Source organism: Scomber scombrus, chromosome 5 (genome assembly GCF_963691925.1).
Source record: "Scomber scombrus chromosome 5, fScoSco1.1, whole genome shotgun sequence".
NCBI lineage: Eukaryota > Metazoa > Chordata > Actinopteri > Scombriformes > Scombridae > Scomber > Scomber scombrus.
The window spans coordinates 17,034,084-17,053,845 of NC_084974.1; the positions used below are offsets into that span (position 1 = coordinate 17,034,084).

The following is a 19,762-nucleotide window of genomic DNA, read 5'->3' on the forward strand; positions in this document are numbered from 1 at the left end:
CACCATCATTGGTTTGTCCACATTACTGCTCTGACAAGTTTATATTTCAATTGTGCAGGACATATATTGGTTGATTCTTTAAAGCTGCCTATAATCAATAATTCTCAATGGATTGCATGTCTTCTTGCATGTGAATGAGCTTGTAGTGACAATCTCACAGTGAATCATCACCCGACTCTGCAGCTCTACAAAGCCTTTTAGCCTCCTTTCAAATTGAATATATACTGTTTTGGTTCACTCTTGCAGCTCTAATCAGTGTGAATTTGGTCATAGTACATAGTAAAAAAAACTCTAAAAATCTGCTGTACACAACCACCAAACAGCAGGCAGACAAAGTCACTGACTAGCTGGTGAACATAATGGAGCATTTAGCGGTTTAAAGTTATCACAAGGAACTTTCAACTGGTTATGAAACAGTCTCATGTTGCCTTTATGTGACCTACATCAACAAACTATTCAACAAACATCTGCACTCTCATGAATTGTTTTCTGAGCCCTGCTTTTATTTGGGGCTCGGATTAAGTCTCAGAAATTTGAGCTGTTATTAGAGCAACGGTTAAAAAAATATAATCTCTTTCTCAGAGGTAATCAAGAATGAGCTCTTAAAAGCATTGTTCATAACATGTGTGCATCTCCAAAAGCATTTCTCTTTTTTTTTTTTTTTTTTTTTTTGGGGGGGGGGCAGTGGAGGCTTTTCAGATATGACACTCTCCCTGAGATTTTCACCACTGCACTAAAAGTGACAGTTAAAGGGTTTCACTTTTGCAACAGTGGAGCCTCCTCTGACCCCTCCAGCTGCCTAATGCCTCCCCGTGAGACCACCTCAGAGCTTGGGGGGTAGGGTTGGAGGGGTGGGGGGTGGGGGGGTACTGGGATACTGACAAAATGTACACCTTCTTGGCATTCACTGGTGGTATTTGAATATTACAAATTAATGCATGTGTGACATTTTGATTTATAATTCATTTTTGTTGGAGGATGCGTTCAGTTGCCACAGCTGTCCAGCTAAACATAACATTTACATCCATCAGGAGGGACTGACATCATGGCAAGACAAGTCAAATACACCACGAGGCAGAGTGTGTGTGTGTGTGTGTGTGTGTGTGTGTGTGTGTGTGTGTGTGTGTGTGTGTGTGTGTGTGTGTGTGTGTGTGTGTGACAGAGGGTGGGAGAAAGCAGTAAGCATCTTATTCTATGCGTTTTAAAGCCATTTCTGCGTATTAACATTCACATTTTTACCTGATGCGATGGTGATGAATGAGACAGTCACAAGTAGTAAATTTCCAAAGTTCATCTCCACACTCTCCCGGTGTCAAATCCTCTTGAGTCTGCAGCCCCTCTGGCAGTCCACCCAGAGTCAATTGATCAATTATATCACACCTCCAGTCGTCAAATAGCGCACGAATTTTACTCAAAGCAGGTAAAATTAACCAGGAGACTGAGCCGCAGCTGGATTATTTCAAGCGAGTAAAAAAAAACTTTGATCTCACTCCCAGAAACCCATGACAGCAGCAGGAGAGGCAGCAGGAGCAGCAGCCTGGAGAAACCTAATAACAAAACTCAAGCATTACTTCCTCCACGCATGGCCACGCACGCTCACACACTCTTTCTAAGATGCACTACTGATGCTGACAACAAAAACAACAAAAAAGGAGATTTTACTATATTGAGTTCCGTCATAAATAAAATAATTCCCTTGCTCTCCTCTCCCTCATCTCTGATCCGGGCGGTTGCAGGTTGCGGTGTCAGTTTGAGCGAGTATGAAGCGTTGCACATGCAGAGCTGCGCACTCCCAGCTATCCGCAACAAATCCTCGCCAACCTCCAAGAGTCAGTGTTTTAAAGAGACAGACACGACATATCTCTCTCTCTCTCTCTCTCTCTTTGTGTGTGTAGTCAGTCTATAAACTATATTAGAGGGTAACATTGGATAAAACTTGCCCTTTTCCTGTTCTTTTTTAGTATTTTAAAACAATTTTTAATTTTGGGTTATTTTTGCGTTAGGGCTATTATTGGTGTTATTTTGTTCATGAATTAATTGTACTTCAAGGTTTATGATAGGGAATCAAATTTGAGTCTAAAATCGTTTGTTCTTGCAAAACTCCTGATGGAAAATAAGATCAAATATGGAAAATGTGTAGTTCTTAAAAATGGGGTTAGGTGTCTTATTGAAGTTCAAATGAGCCTTTGGTTTTGGGTTTGTGGTGCTTAACTTGAGAGTCTGAACTCTCAAATTGGAAACCAAAATAAATCTGATATTATTTTATGGATTTAATTTTTTCTTTTTTCTTGTGGAATACTGGATGTTTTTACGTTTTCATGCCTGTAAAAACCCTTCAAATCAAACAGTCTGAGAAGGAGAAATCACTCTACTGTTTAACCTGCATAAAACATATGTGTACTTGAGAGGTCACATGTTGATTTGTTTCATTTTTAGCGGCTAAAAGTCTTATAGGCTGGAAAAGATCAGGTTATAGGTCAACTTTTGGGGTCATGTTTTTATTAAGCTTACAGATATAAGTGATGTCGAGGTTTAGTGGTGGGAAATGGAATTTTCTATTCCAGCAAAACTCTGGACAGTCAGCAAATTGAATGAAGGAGTCCTGAACAGAAGTTATATAATACACTGCTAAAACTAAACTGCTTTCTGGGACGATTATTTCATAACTTCATATGTGTAGTTTTCTTTTTTTACTCATTCTTTCTATGATGATTTAAGTGTCTTTGTAATGGAGTTTATAGGCAGCCCATTTATCATTAAACTTTCGTATCATATATACAGTACACAAGAAAACTGAGTACATCCCTGTGCAATATCATTAAAATGTTAAATGATTGAAAATTGTCTCATCTCACAATAATTGTAGTGTAGGGTATTTGATCTTATTCATAATTAACAACAAACAGGTTAGATAGATTACATTGAAAATACAGGCCTCAAAGTAAATCTCGGAAAGCGAGTACACCTGTGACCACTGAAACGTAAATGATTACACCTGTGACTTCCAATTAAGACTAAATGCCTGAACAAGGTTATAAAAGAACCTGTGAACTTTCTCAGTTTTGGTCTTGTGCATCATGGCTCCAGATGGTTATGAACTGTCTGAACAAGTTTGAAACCAGATTGTTACACTGCATAAATATGGGAGAGGGTACAAAATGATCAGTAGGCTACCAAACAGAAGCTTAAACACAGTGGTTAGGAGGTACAGGAGGACCCATTCTACCAATAACAGAAGGTGCAATGGCCATCTTCACAAAATTATAACATGCACATTTCACTATTTATGCAGCCTTGTATTGAAAAACAGATGGGCAAGATATCCTGGCTTGGCACAAGGATTATCTGTGGAAACTGATGTTTCAGTGACTGCTCAGACAGTGCAAAGGACATTGCATAAAGTCAACCTCTACAGATGATGTCCAAGAAAGAAAAAACATTGCAGACAGACAGACAAAACAGAACAATACTACAAGATTAAACTTGAACATGAAAAGGAGCCTGATGAATATTGGCAGCACATTCTTTGGTCAGATGAAACCAAAATAAATTTGTTTGGATCAGATGGGGTCCAGCATGTTTGGCATGGACCCAGCCAGGACCACCACAGTGGCTGCATAGTGTGCATGTGAAACATGGAGATGTGAGTGCACTGTTATGGGGCTGCATGAGTGCAAAAGGTCTAGGGGAGGTGACATTTATAATGGCACTATGAATGCATGTTTGTATACCCAAATACTGAATGAAAAGATGACCCCCAGTCTCAAGAGGCAAGAGAGGAATTTTCCAACATGGCAACTATCCCAAACTGCAAAAATCACAGATTATTTTTAGATTATTTTTAAAAAGTGAAAACTATGACCTGACCCAGTATATCCCCTGACCTGAATCCAACAGAACACCTCTGGAGTATTTTAAAGTGGAAGGAAGAGAAAACAAATTCCCTCCAGCAAAGAGCAGCTGAAAACAAGTATCTGTGTATAAAAGCAGAACATCTTTTCACAGATTTGTCCTAGACTTATATCATCCATGCCCTGAAGGATTGAACAGCGGGCATACAAAATATTAAAACTAAAAGAATGGGATCTCACTAATGAAGGGTTTACTGATTTTTGTTGTAGTTCATTTCATAAATATGGACCTTTCGTTATCATTTAATTAGTCCAGCATTCTGTTTTTCAAATGAATTCGCTTAATTCTACTGGGTTTTGTCTAAAAACAAATTAAAATGGAACATTTTTAATTACTTACATTTTAATGATATTGACAAGGAGTGTACTCAGTTTGATCCCCTCAGCAATGTCGACTGCCTTCTTTACCTATACTACTATGACATTAACAAGATAAATGTTGTATGTTTTCATGTGTCAGATTTCTTAAATACTGCCCAACACTTTTCTTTGGGTATTTTACAACCAACTGTAGTGTCACTTTGAACACTGCCCACACATCAGCCCAAAAAGTTCCCATTTTCAGACAATCCCACCATACGCAAGTGTGATTTATATTCTTTTCACACAGTCTGCAGCATTATTGCATTAATGTGTGCACATTGCAATAGTATAAAATAATGTTGTGCAGTTTATAAAACCCTCTGAGACAAATTTGTGATTTTGTGCTGTATAAATAAATTTGACTTGACACTCTAATACTGTAGACTGCCATTGTTTATTAAGCAAAACAACATCAACACCTCGACACAGTCATTGTTACTTTCTCAGTTTCATCATCATTGTCATAATCAGCACTGCCACTGATGGAGAACGTTAAACTGTTTGTTGAAGGCCTGCTGTGACCTCTGATTCTCTGCTGATTTATTAAGCAGCTGTTGTTTCACTCCCACAATCTGCCTCCACTGGAGCCCTCAGTGCCCGACCGGGTCTTGCTCTTGGGAAGTTGTGGACACACATAGCTCCCTGGGGGGTAGGAGCTCTGTTTCACTTACTCCCCCTCCTCCAGCACAGACCAGACTGGTTCCTCGGTGCCGTTACTTCTTCTCCCTCCACCTCATTGTCTCCATGTCAGGCTGGGAGAGCCCAACATGATGGAGAGTGACTTTTGGACGGTCAAACGCCTGATCTCTTTTGTCCCTCTTGAATGGGACTGGAAATTGGGCAACAGAAGAGGGGTCCAGATGTCTGTTGTAGGATGTAACACAAAGAGATACCCACAATGGCTTAATTCTCAGCTTCAGTGGAAGTGTGGACCTTATTAAGGGCCACAAAGACTAAACGGCCATAAAATAGAGGCATCTCAACAAGAGAGTGGCTGGAGTCTTGGAGGTGTCAGTTGAGAATATTGTTTTTATTTTCAACTCAGAGGAGTCATCTAGAGATTCTCTCAAATCACTTTATTTTGCTCTGCTTTGAAGCAAGAGTCATGCCTGGATAGCATCGCTCAGTTTGTGTTTTCTATGCTTTTTCAATAAAGGCATAAACTTGCTGTTTGGAGAGCTCCATTCTCCATTTCCTTTTGCTCATTGTGTTTCCTGAAATCACCTTAATTGTGCATTGTGTAGGCTATTCTTGCAACAGTTTCTTTCCTCCTAATGGTAAAAAAATACTTTTTTGTTGTGTGAGTGTGTAAACTCAAATGTATCGCATTTTCAGAAATCAGCCTATAAATGCAAGTTTAGTCAGTACAAGTGGAACTGATGTCCCTAAACATCAATATAATCTTTCCAATCAAGAGAGAGATCATCCAGACCCTGAGGTTTGCAGGTTTGCAACATTTGAAATAAAGTTGCTGCTCCCTGCCAATCACAGTCTACTATTGTGATTATAATTTGCACAGAAGAGCTCAGTCTTTACATTCGTGCAGTACACAACATTTTAAAGGTATATTACATTTCCAGAAATATGTGTATTAATTTTTCCTGCTGAGTTAGTTAAGAAGGTCGGAAAATCTCGACGTTGAATTTAAAGCTGGTGCCAGAATATGGTTAGCTTAGCTAAGCATAAAGACTGGAAACAGAAGCAAACAGTTGGCTCTGTCCATAGCTTACTTCTAAAGCTCAACAATCAGCTATGAACACATTATATCTTATTTTTTCTGTGCAAAACATGAAGTGTACATTACGCGGGGTCATGTGTTCTTTGCTGGGAGCAGTGACTTCCTGCCATTAAGCTCACTTTATGCTTTATGTGTGTGTGTGTGTGTGTGTGTGTGTGTGTGTGTGTGTGTGTGTGTGTGTGTGTGTGTGTGTGTGTGTGTGTGTGTGTGTGTGTGTGTGTGTGTGCGTGCGTGCATGTGCGTGCGTGTCCGTGTCTGTGTGTGTCTGTGTGTGTCTGTGTGTGTTGATAGCACAGGGAGGTACAGATGGTGGGATGTGGCAGTCTGTCTGACTGCGGTGAAGAATGTGAGATTCAGCTGTCGGCCTATAGCTCTGACCTTATGTGTATCTGTTCACCGTCTGGCTCCATCTTATTATGACGAACCCCATATTGCTCTGCTCTCACAGTACGATTGGTAGAATTTCTAAACAAGACACTCCCAAATCTCAGAAAAAGGAACTCTGATGAAAGCATATATTCCTCTCAGGACAGGCACGGTTATGCATTTGGATTGTCTTCTGTCACAAATTGCCTCAGCTGAGCTCCTGTTATCTCTCTTCACATGGCAGAGAGTCTGCGTTGCTGACCTGCGAAGATACCTTGTCAGCAGGTTTCATTAGTCATAGGAGCAGGGCTTTTGTTTCCCTGTGGTGTGTGTGTCAGAAAGAGAGAGAGATGGAGAAAGTGCAAAAGACCTTCAGATAGCCAGGAGGACTCCAGAGTTTATTTATAGGTTGAGTGCCACAGCAGCGCAGGGCCAACAGCAAGTCATTTACATTCAATGCACCAGAATGCGAAGGTAAGCAGCTATCGCAGCAAAATTTGGCTTAAAGGCTATTTTTTTATGTTTCAGGAGCCTTGCCAGCAGAGGGAGCAATATAGGCAACACAGCCCGTCTTTTGTCATAATCTTAAATGGCAGTGTCACATTGTCTAAGAGTTGTTTGTACTGAGCTGTGCATGGGGCTGGAAGAGCCCTGGAGGAGCCCCGACTCCAGTTTGGATATAATGAGCCTTTGCAGGGCTACTTACGGCGCAATGCACTGTGTGATAAATATTACAGTTCCTTTCCACTCATTCGACATATATTTTTTTCCCAAATGAAGGGTCATGACAGTTACAACTAAGATGAAATGTAGTTTGCCCCATATTCTTTAAAGTGTGTTCTCTTAAAATATTCAGATCGACTTCCTCACAACTCTGTAAATGCTGTAAGATGTACAATTATTTTACTGTCTAATATATTTTGTTGTGTATGGAAGCCCATTTCTGCCAAAAAAAGAAAAAAAATCATTGAAACCCTCAATTATGAGTTATGAAAGTCAAAATGTTTGCACTTTTTATCTTGTAATGCAGACAAATGGTATACTTATTAACCTCCTGATTTTGAGTCAAAATTGTTATTGGAAATAAAACACGAAAATAATGAAACGGTTAGTTATTAAACACAAGGTGAATTATAAAAAGTCCCATTCTGATTTATTTAGTCAGAAATGTGAGATGTTAAAATATAATTAGGGCATAAAATGAAAATCACCTTTTTAAAAAGTTCAAATTTGACTTACGAAACCAGAATTATGAGATATTAAATTATAAGTAGGCGATAAAAGGTCAAAATAATTAAGCCTGTCCTTCTGATTCAGAATTATGAGACGATACATCAAAATCTTGACTTTGTATCTTATAAATTTGATTTATATGTACAAGTTCTGTAACATCATATCAAAACTTTTTTAAGTACTTGTCTTTTTAATGATGCAGTAAGCAGAAGCAGTGATATCAATCGCAACAAATCATAATTTACCACATGCATGCATGCATATTCACAACTTGAAATGACTTAATTCATCATCAACCTCTCATTTCTATCAAGTCCTGGTGATCTGTCAACGTGCTGCTGTGGCTGCTGTGGATTTGTTATTTGTATGATGAAAATGTTTGTAGTTTTAGACAGCAGCTCTGTTTGCTGTTTTAGTGCCTTTGTTTGGAAAGTTCTGTGTATTGCTTTAGCGGGGTAAAATGCATTTTTAAGTGAACATAATTAAACTATAACTTGTTTTGTGAGATGGTGAAACAACTGAGATTTGATGAGATGAGCTCCACTTAAATCCCCCGATTCTGGTATTTGCAGAAATGAACAGGGTAAAAAAGACTTCTCAGTTTCCACATCTTCAGCTACTGATTGCTTGGTACAAATAGACCACTCATGTAATTGCCACTTAAGCTTGAGAGCCCATTTATCTATTCTGCAACATTATACATCAGAGGCCTCAAGTCTTGCCTCTGCTCCTTGTTTCTGTGGTGAAAATATCAGACATGTTTTGCATCCGCTGCAGTTAAAGCAGACTCAATCAACTGTGCTTGTGTAAGTTTAATTTTTTTGTTATTTTGTACTTACACTATGTATTATGTGCTAATTGTATCTGTTCACTACCAAATGTACCCACACAGTAGCAAGTGGACATTTGCAACAACCTCATCCAACAGTACATGATAATGATTTATTGAAAAATAAGCCAGGCAGAGTGATTAAGAGAAGGGGGAAATGATTATTTTAGATGTAGCACAGTGGTCAGATAATAGTTGTTTCCAGCAGAGGCACAGGAGAGTCCTCTTCTGGCCTGAAGTCATAACTGCACATCTTTCCTGGGAGATATCGGTGCTGCTCAAATCAGTGTGAGTGCCAGCAATGATGCATGTGTTTTAAATTGATTTTTAGCTTGTAGGTTGGCCCCCATGCTTCAAAAAACAAAATAATTGTGGAGAAGTCATACTGATGCTGATTAATTTGTTGATCTAACTGTTGGAAATATGAAGACTCTCACAAGTTCACATCATAATCAGGCAAACTGTTCACAAAAACAGAACCTCATGCATTATTACATATCAGCGTGAATACAGAGTAAATACAGAAAATAGTTGGGCTGCAACTAATGACTCTTCTCATTATTGATGAATGTTACTTGATTTTAATTGGTTTGATGGAGAGAGAAAAAAGTTGACATATACAAAATGTTAGTTTTGTCAAGCAGTAATCCAAAAGCCTGATGAGATTGAGGCATCTAAGAGAGAAGCTGGAACCAGAAAAAAATTTGGGGCATTTGTTTTCTTTAAGAATGATAAGCGACTGTCAAAATTGATGATGATTAAGTTTCTGTTAATGATTAATCAGTTCCGCTCTATATAGCCATAAGGAGGTCTGCCTGGCTCACTGTCTGGTCAAGGCCAATCTATAGAGTTGAATATAATTCTCTCTTTCCAACTTCTTCAGTGTAAATACCTGCTGGTTTAGTCTTCTATGGGGTTTGGACTGTTGGTCAGACAAAATGGGACATTCAAATACGTTATCTTGGACTTTCATGTCATTTCCTGACAAAGTGAACTTTGACAATTGAGAAAAGAATCAACTCATTAATCCATACAAAACAATGTTCAACACTCTGGTGATGAATACACATTTTTGTCATTATTCTTTACATATACCAGGCTTGTGAGCTCAAGACTGTTACAACTAAAGAAGAAATGTAGTTTGTGTGATCTTTTACAATGTTTAAAACTTGCAAAAAAAATTCTGCAAATGAGATCATATGTAAACAATGTGTTGTTTATAATGTGTGTTAAGTATGGAAGCCCATTTCTGGCAAGAAAAGAGATGGAATGAGAAGTTAATCTTTCAAAACTCAGAAATCATGAAATCATTATCTAAATTATGAGATAAGAAGAAGATTCTGACTTAACTATCTCAAATTTTCACTTTTGATCTCATGATTATGACTATTTTTACTTCCTGATTGACTCATTCAAAACTAAGATATTAAGTTATATAAGTTATTAAGTTCTCCTAAATAATTAGGAGGTAAAAGGTCAAAATAGTGAGATAGTAAATCAAACTTATGAAATATAAAGTGAAAATAAGATAAAAGGTCCCATTTTGATTTAGTAAGATTTAGTAAGAGATAAAGGGTCAAAATAATGAGATAGTAAGTCCGAATTCTTGAATACAGATTTGAAACTCTACAAAGATTATTTATTTCTTTTTCCACTAAAAGTCAGTTGAAAGACAAAACAAACAGTCTTTAAAACTGCACCAAGACAACAGCTCAGATATCTTAGAACATTTGGACCTCTTTATGTGTATGCAGTCCTGCTAGAGCAACATCTGCGTATTGTATTATCCAGGATTATATAAACATAAACAGCAAATATCTTTCTGTACATATGCACCTGATTTTTTTTCATTATCTTTCTCAGCTTGTTATCACCGACTTTTGAATGAAATTCATCATGAGATATCAAGTCAGAGCCCCATCTCCAGGCGACTGTTATTAAAAACTGAAGGAAGAGTCTCGTCTGAGATATACAGTGACACTGGTGAGGCTTGGTTGTGATTTCTCATAGTTTGAATGTCTTTTCATGTTCCTTTTTGTTGTCTGTAAATCCTAATCCAGTTTGTCTTTTTCCAGAAGAAAACATTTTGTTCCTTCAGAGGCCTGGTTTCAGTTTTAGGATCTCAGATGTATGAAAATAAAAATCCTCAGAAAACAGTTGTCTTATTTCAGGCTCTCTGTCGTGCTGAGCTGCAAAGCTGTTTCAATGTAAAGTATCATAGTGAGTGCATAAAACAGATGCAATGCTAGTGTGAAGCAAATTGCCAATTAAGATTGAATCAGAATCACCACTGTTTTCAGCCTTTGGAGGGAAACAGAACCAGGATGGTGCAACTACACAGTATCATCATGCTGAGTCACATTTCAGTGGGTTGCAAAGGTTTCTGCAAATATGTGGCTTGAAACAAAATGTTAGAATGTAACAAAGAAAATAGCATTGAAGTTGTTTTATTGTGCAGCACATGCAGAATTACATTATGGCTTCCTCAAAAAAATTAATCGTTGATACGTGTCTTAGGCTCAGACAAGGTCATTTTCATATTCCTTATCCTCGTCCAGATCTAATCTCCTCTGTAATGACGGTAAAGAGTGATAAATGACAGGAGGCCCATTTCACAGAGGGCTCATATCACCAAACATGTGGCAGACATCCAGCCTTAGACACACACACACACACCCACACACACCCACACACGCACACACACACACACACACACACACACACACACACACACACACACACACACACACACACACACACACACACACACACAAACACACAGAGCCCGACTGAGATTACTCACCGGCCCGACTGTCAGAGCACTCTGCTGCTTGTCCCCGCTGCACAATATGAGCATGTCAGTGCGACTCCTACATTTTTAATGGAAATGTAGGAAGGAGGCAGTCATGTCCACAGCAAACTAATAGCTTCGATTTCACAGTGAGAATTCTTCAGACTCTTGTCACCTACAAACACTGATGTTTTCAGCACATACGGGTAAGAAAATAGGGTTTTTGCAACAGAGAGAATGAATTTATAAGAATTCAATAGTTCAGAGTCATTCCAATTCACATTTTGATATATGCTAGTATTCCTGTGTGAACGTTACTTTCATGTCTGATATTTTTACGTGAGGAGATGTTTTCACATGTTGCCAGATGAATTCAAAGTGTCACATCCATTTCATGAAGAGCTGGCAGCTGTATTTAGCATGGGACACGATTTGCTCAAGAGGTAACTGAAGTGATTATAGTCTATGTTTGCTCAGATTTTGGTGTAGGAGGATTTTTAATGTAATTTATCCAAACGTCATTCTTCTCATCCTTCTAATTGTACTATTATTATAACCTTTACATGCTTTTTCAAATTAGATGGCAGTATAGTGAGGTTGTTTTGTCAGAAAAGCACTTATCAGTGAACACCAGCTATCAGAAACCCAACACTAGGCCAAAATTGTTTCACAGAAATGTACAATTAATGGTAAATGGACTGTACTTATATAGCGCTTTTCTAGTCGTTATGACCACTTAAAGCACTTTTTACATTACATGTCTCATTCACCTATTCACACACATACACTGATGACAGGGGCTACCACGCAGGGTGCCAACCTGCTCATCAGGAGGAAACTAACCATTAATACACATTCGTACACCGTTTGCACAGCAACAGGGGCAATTTGGGGTTAAGTTTCTTGCCCAAGGACACATCAACATGTGGACTGGTGGAGATTTTGTTGGCATAGACGCCTTTATTTGCCTTGTAAGGTGTCCTTGAATGCTTTGAAAGGCGCCTTTAAATAAAATGTATTATTATTATTTATCAATAGATCGACAGGAAACATGGGAGAGAGAGGGGGGTGTGACATGCAGCAAAGACCTCCGATCGGGATTCGAACCGGGGTCGGCTGCGTATATGGCATGCGGTCTAACCCCTCGACCACCTGCACACCATTAGTCATATTTCTATTATTTAATTGTTGCTGTGCTTCTCTTTGCATATCTCTCTCCTTTCTCCTTCTCCCACTTTCTTTCCCAACAGGTTGAGGAAGATGGTCGCCCACCATGATGTCAGATGTCTGTGTAAAGTAAAGAGTCTAGATCTGCTCTGTGTGAAAACTGCCCTGAGATAACCTCTGTTGTGATTTGGCACTATATGGATAAAACTGGCTTGACTTAATCTTTAAATACATGTCTACGCTCATCCGTTACAGATCACCTCAATCACATGAAATAAAGATTGGCATTTGTAAGCTCACATGGTTATATTCTATATTTTCTTCTTATTGTGAACAATATAATAAAAGGAAGAAGAAAAAATAATAATGAGTCTCACTGTAGAAGTGGCTGACATGTTCCTTTATTATAATATAGATAGGCACTGTAGTATATTTTGAGGCAATCCCACATTTACACTCTCCTGCTGCCATAACTGTTCACTAAAGAGCACCAAATATGCGTTAATACGCAATGGTAAATAGTCCCCAGAAAATACACTATTTTCCTCTGTTTGAGTACTTTTTGGTGAAAACTACACTGCCCAGCTGTGCTGATTATTTTGCCCAATTTCCGAAATAATAACATATACTGTATTTATGACATGTTTTTCAATATTTATGTCTTCAGTGGGAGTGAATGAGTTTGAGACTGAGTGCAACAGACACAATGTCAGAAGGTATTGAATGACTGACTAACACACTGTCAGTTTTGGACTTTTCATGGACATTGTTGGTAATGAGAAAAGAAATCTCAATTCAGAAATCTGAATAATGTCAGCGTTCTCCTTTAACAAGCAGCTGCAATAGAGCTAATGTCAATTATCAGCAGGACCTTTCATGTAGATGAGGAATCCAGTTTCATCAATATGTAATAACAATTTTAGACAATTACAGAAGACCTATTTAATTTATTTGAATATACTCTCTGGACATGTCTCCTGTGATTGTAATAAATTGTTTGTGATGTGTTTTTCACCAAAAATGTCCAGTTACCTTGTCAAAAATCCTTAAAATGACATCTACTCCCTCATTGAAATCCAGTAAATATTGTTCATTTCAAAAGGTTGAAGATGTTTCCTACATCCGTGTAAAATTCATTCTTAGTGTTTGTGCACTGGAGGCTTCAGGTCTCTGTATCACACTTTAAGTGTAAGTTGTTTATGACACTCGATTGGCTCCAGACTGGATGTCACAAATCAAGCTTGTAGGTACGCTTTTAACTGAGATTTTCCTCATTCTGACTGTGAAAACATCTTTCTACAGTAGTTTCAAACTCTGCACATACATCATTCTGCACAGTGAAGCTTAAACGTTCAAATGAAGGAACAAGAAGAAAAACACATCTGTGACTGGAGGGGGACTAAAATATCAACATTCCCATTCTCAGCCAAATGATTTTATATTAAGGTTAGTAAAAGTGTATACAGACTTGACTTTTTCAGCATTAGGATTATTTTGTGAGTAAAATGGTTAATGGTCAGTGGTTGAAACTTACAATTAACAATAAGGACCTGAAGTTTGATTCCTTGTTGTGGCTTTATTTAAAATGATTCATGTCCTCAACCATTTGTGCATTTCTTCTCTGTGTTTCCTCCCTCCATCCAAAGAAGGTCAGGAGCTGTTAAGACCTGGCCTGGGGAAATCTTGGCACAGCATGAAAGAATTAGACTCCCCTTTTCTCAGCTTCCAAGAACCACAAGCAACAAGGAATATGAAGCCTTTTGAGCCTTTTGGCTTCAGGATGAGCTAGAATCTGAATTAGGTAACCTAAGCTTACCTAATCAAACAAAAGGAACAAAAAGACAGAGCCTTAACCTAACTCCTGGTGTAACCAAACAGGAGAAAAATAGAATTAAATTAAATAGAACTTCTACCCACCCCTAACATTTGGGCTGATATTTCACATTAGCAAATCTACATACAACATTTCACACTGAAACATGTTGGCTGGCCGGTTGGTTGTATGTGTAGAGAGGTGAGCCCACAGGAGGTGGAGCGAGCTGGCCTTAAAACTGCAAACTTGGAGGCATGACCCAATCAGCTCCCTGCAACAATCTACAGACTCACACAGACCCTTTTTTAAACCTGGCATTAACATGTGTCTCGGGCGATCCGATCATCAGCACAGTGCTAAATACAAGTGTAGATATCAGGATGTATTGTGAGCCAATCACTCAAACCACTTGCAGAGGTGGTCTGGGACACATTTGACCGCATATCTATTGGAGTGTAAACACTAATAGGAAAATATGTCATCAGTGCTGGATGTGACAGTTGTTTTGGTAAAAGCATGTCAGCGGTTGAAATAAGGAGCACAGGTGTACATGGTTGGACAAATCTGATCAGTTAGAATAGTCCACACATGTATAGCTCTTGAAACATTTTTATTAGCTCTTACCTCTTTAGCCCGAATTTGTCTGAAATCTCACACTTGTGTGATGTGATAACTGTGCGTGTGGCTGTTTGACCTTCTAGCAGAAGTGACGTAGGCAACATCGAAATCTGGACACAAGCGGTCAGCTCAAGACACATAATAGAGACAGGTATGAACAGCAATGTGTCTTGGCTGCCCATTTGTGATGGGATGTGTATTAATACCAGGTGTAAACAGGGCCACAGGCACAATCATTCAATTAGCCCAGCTTACCAGCAGCCCATCACACACAAGTACTACAGCAGGATCACTAGAGAAGGGGAGTGAGATCTAAAACACATGCAAAGAATTAAAGCACATACAAATAATAGGCCACGTTTAAAAAAAGAAAAAATTCTCAGATGACCTCTGGGTCATAACTGAAGCAGGAGGCTAAAATAGGCCCGAAGATACACGCATGAGTGTGAATGATTGTCTGTCCATCTGCATAAGCCCTGTGAGGCACCCCCCCACCAACCAATACATTTTAAAAGCAGGTATGTAGAAGTAATGACTAAATGTAAAGAGACATCAGCGGTTCAGCTGTAGGCCACTAGATGGCCCAAAAGTATTGACGCATTAAAGTTTATTTATATAGCACCTTTCACAGACACCAGTCACAAAGTGCTTCACAGTCAAATAAATAAAACAAAGACAAACAACAGATAAAGCACATAAGGGGAAACAGACAGAAATACCAGCAATCCATCACTCTGTTGTCTTCAGTCACTGTAAAATACAGTGGAACAAAATGCAACAAGGAGGACATTTTCTGTACAAAGACGGTCAGTCATGCCATGTAGGAGTAGACTGTCAAGGCTAAATTCATCTTCCCCATCTGGCAGCAAGATAACAGCATCTCCACCAACCTTAACAATGGACGTATTCAGGAAGACTGCGGGCAGTGTTTTTCCTCATCTTGATAGCCACTGAAACTGACACAATACTGAAGATACTAACACGGAAACATGTCCCGAACCGAATGCCAATGAAGATTAGATTTAGTCATTTCAGTGTGCTTTGTGCAGACATTCATCATGTGCGTGCTGCATGAAGGCACAGGTGGGGAAGTGGCCTTTAACATTTTTGTTGAATGGGTTTTCTAAAAATCTACCTGACCTAGTGAAAATGTAGCTTACTGAGGGGGAAAAGGGTGGAAAGGCCTGAACATGCAAGCTGTGCAGTTTCATGGGTGCTTCTTTCACTATGGGTACAAGCAATCAATTATTCACACGTTGCACTGACATAAAATTTCTAAAGTATATATGTTCAAGATTTACACATATTTGTCATACACAAAGACATAGATATGAAAGTTGTTTTTTAAAAAACAAGAAATACACATTTTGACCCTAAATATTTCATTCTTTTTTCTTTTTTCTTTGTGGTATTTGTCCTTTCAGGTGCAGTATGATTCATAAAAAGCAACACAACACAGCACTTACAAACTTTAAGTGTAACCTTAAAGTCTGACAACAATAGAAGAAGACAGGGGACAGCAGGTTCCACAATATGAGAACAACATAAATAAGTCAGGAGTGTAACTGCCTGTCAGACAGTACAGTAACTCTATTGAAGTAGATAGAAAAACAAAACACAATCATGCCTTATATATCTATCTTTTTGCGTAATTGAGGGTTTGGTGTCGTCATGTGTGCTTACAGTAATTGTGCACAGGATAGCATGTTGAAGTGAGGTCAGTACTTTCTGAAAACATGTGAAGCTTAATATCATGTAATAAATCCATTATATTCCATTAAAAATACAACACATCGACCTACTGGCATTAATATTTCACCTGACGACCCATTTATTGTGATCTAAGCTGGGTCCTCAGATTTATTCATTACAATGTAAAATCCCACAGCAGCTGTGGCTCTCTTGTATAAGTGGCTGCACAGTGTGTTCCTGCGAGACTTTTACCTGTGACTCTCCGTTCAGCACTGAATTAGACTTTGTAATACATCAAGTAATGCATGGTAATTGAGTTGGCATTACATTTATATAGACCAAAGTTGTTTGAGTGTTTTTTTTTTTAGGGGGTGAATTAATTATTTTAATGTTTGCAGATATGTAAGCATGTAACTTTGGTCCAACTTTTACTCAAACATTGATTTTTTATTTATTGAAGCTGCTCTGAGGCATTATATAAAGCCTCTGCTTTGGATCGCAAGTCCCCAAACAAGCAAATTAGAAATGTGAAGTCAGAGTATCTACTGAGGGCTGTTAAAAATAATATTTTTCATATTAACACTGAATCAAATGACTACATGTTACATGAAAGGGGTCGCTCAAAGTGATGAATCCACAGAGGATTTGTTCCTCTCAGCTCAATAAGCTTTACAATGTCTTCCAGCTCATTGTTTTGATTTTATGGCTGAAGTTTTACGTTTACTGCAGTTTTGGTTCTCTTTCACTGCTCTCACCCATGAATGAATAACTGATAATCAGCCTTTGTTTGAAATGACTTCAAGCATTTCTTGTTTGAAAATCACAAAGGTTGGTTAGAAGTATGAGTATCTACCAACCATACTCAACCTCATATCTGTTTTATTTGCTTTTTCCTTCATTCATATTGCTGCACAACATTATTAGTAGAGCCATTTAAATCAGACCAGCAGAGTACATGTAGTTCTGCTTTACGATCTTGCAACTCCAGCTTTCTTGGAGTTAAAATATTTTGTATTGCATGCTGTTATATTTAGTATGATATCTGTGCAGAAGAGTGTCAGCTTTGGGCTGAACTGTGACTCCCTCTCTTTATTTAAATAGTGGCATTCAGCCACAGTTTTTGAACTAACATTGGAACTTGAGCATCCTGCAAAATGTCACTGAAAGAGATGCCAAAAAACTAAAATGATGAGCCTCTTTAATAGACAACTGTTTGCCAACAAGTTTCCATATCAACTTAAAGGGTGTTAACATGTCAGTGTTGTATATGGGTCAATGACGTATAAGGATTTAGAACAACTCAATTGTAGAATAATAAAAACAAGCATATCTAATGCAGTAGTTCAAACATTCACAATGTTGTGTACCTGAAGCTCCATATTATACATTTGAAATTAAGTGATTTTAGTGGGTTTTTCAAGATTAATTGGCACTGGCCTTTAAAAATAGTCATGTGGTGCGACCACGATTCATCTTGAAATAAATGAATTTACTTAACACGCTTCACATCTTTTTTTACAAGTTTTCAGTAATATAAAGTGTTTGGAAACAAAGTATTTGCATTTTTTTAAAAATCTTTGTAAATGATGGTCTTTTATTTATATAAGACATTTCAAGATGAATCATGGTCGCACCAAATGACTTTTTTTTCAGGCCAGTGCCAATTAATCTTGAAAAACCCCCACTAAAATCACTTTCAAATTGTAATATGAATTGTCAGGTACACAACATTCTGAATGTTTGAACTACTGCATTAGATATGCTTGTTTTTATTATTTAAAATTGAGTTGTTGAAAATCCTTATACGTCATTGACCCATATATAGCATCTTTGTGCTGCCCCCAAGAGGCCCAAAACATCAGTCAATCAAAGTAAATTAAAGATCAATTTAACAGCAGCTGAAATATTGTTTCAGTTGAACTATGTCTCCACTTGCCGCAGTGATGTGAAAGTATCAGTATACTGTGACATTACTGTTATGTGTGGTTACAGGTGGACAGGCTACATCTGCTTTATCCTGTACAGGGATTTGGAGGGTGCTGAAACACAGACAAACAACAAGCTACACACACCTATTATAAGCGCTTCCCAGTCCTACTAAATGGTTTGTTTTTGGAAGTTGGATAACTCCTACTCACTCTTACAGTAAAGTTATCTGAAGTTTATTGTGACTTTTTACATTTCAAAGCCAAATGTTTCAACAAATTGTTAGGAGAGGAAACACATGTTTCTTATCTGGATAACTCACTTCTTGAATGAACTCCTGTAATATCAAAGCATAATCTGCTCCAGAACAAGTCAGACAACGGGGCAGTACATATTTAACTGCACTTGAGAGTGTTTGGTACACATCCGTTGTTATACAAAAGACAAACAACAAACAGGCTGATAATTAATGCAATACCAAAACCACAAATCCCACCTCAGCAATTGTAAACTTCAACTAAGACAGGTTTCCACAGTACATTTAAATGAGTATGAGCATTTTTAAAACATTTAACTGTACTTTGTTCATGTATTTGTTCAGTTGTTGTTTTATGTGCATATGAATATGTATCAATATATTTTGTTTGCATCTCCCTGGATCACCCTGGATGCTGAAACAATATATATAAAAATGCTGTTTTTCCTATATGTGATTTTGAGAGTTTTGCACTCATTATTCCCCAGGGTGAGATGGGGTCTTAGGTTTGGGCCCCTAAAAGGCTGGGGTCAGCCCTGCATTTATCACAAAAACAAGCGAAAATGTACATGTTAATTATCATTATAATATCCTACTCCAAGAAAAAAAGTAACATAATAACATTTTTGGTACAAAAATAGTCGTTATATTAACTGATTAACTGACTAATAAATGAGAGGTTTTGTCAGTGAGCTGTAGTTGAGGTTATGTGTGGTATTGTTGGCAGGGGGCGTCACTGAGCAGCTCAGGCAGGTGAATAAGCTCCTGCAGTTCACTGTAGTAGTGTGAGAGGGACCAAGAGCGACGCACACTCAGGTAGAGACGGACAGCAGAAGTAAATCAGACTGGATTCAACACAGACGCAAAAGATAAAGAAAACTTCAATGCGTTTTGACCTCTCTCTGCTTCGTAAAGTGAAGGCGAGCGGAGCAGCCGGTACGCTCTGCAATGCCAGCCGATGTTAGTAGGCGGGATGGGAAGAGGAGAGAAAGCCTCATGTGCAGACGTTGCCTCTCTGGTTTGTGTGACGGACAGTTAATTGCTACCTGAGGACAATTA

General features: G+C 38.3%; 1 protein-coding gene across 1 annotated transcript in view; it reads right to left on the minus strand.

The window, feature by feature from the left end:
• The window catches only part of zgc:77784 (uncharacterized protein LOC402947 homolog), a 48,164-nt gene extending 46,870 nt beyond the window's left edge, over positions 1-1,294 (minus strand). Inside the window, exon 1 of the mRNA XM_062419862.1 lies at positions 1,240-1,294. Within this exon, the coding sequence (XP_062275846.1) occupies positions 1,240-1,294 (55 nt within the window). The remainder of the gene's footprint in view (positions 1-1,239) is intronic.
• Between the last annotated feature and the right edge of the window lie 18,468 nt (positions 1,295-19,762).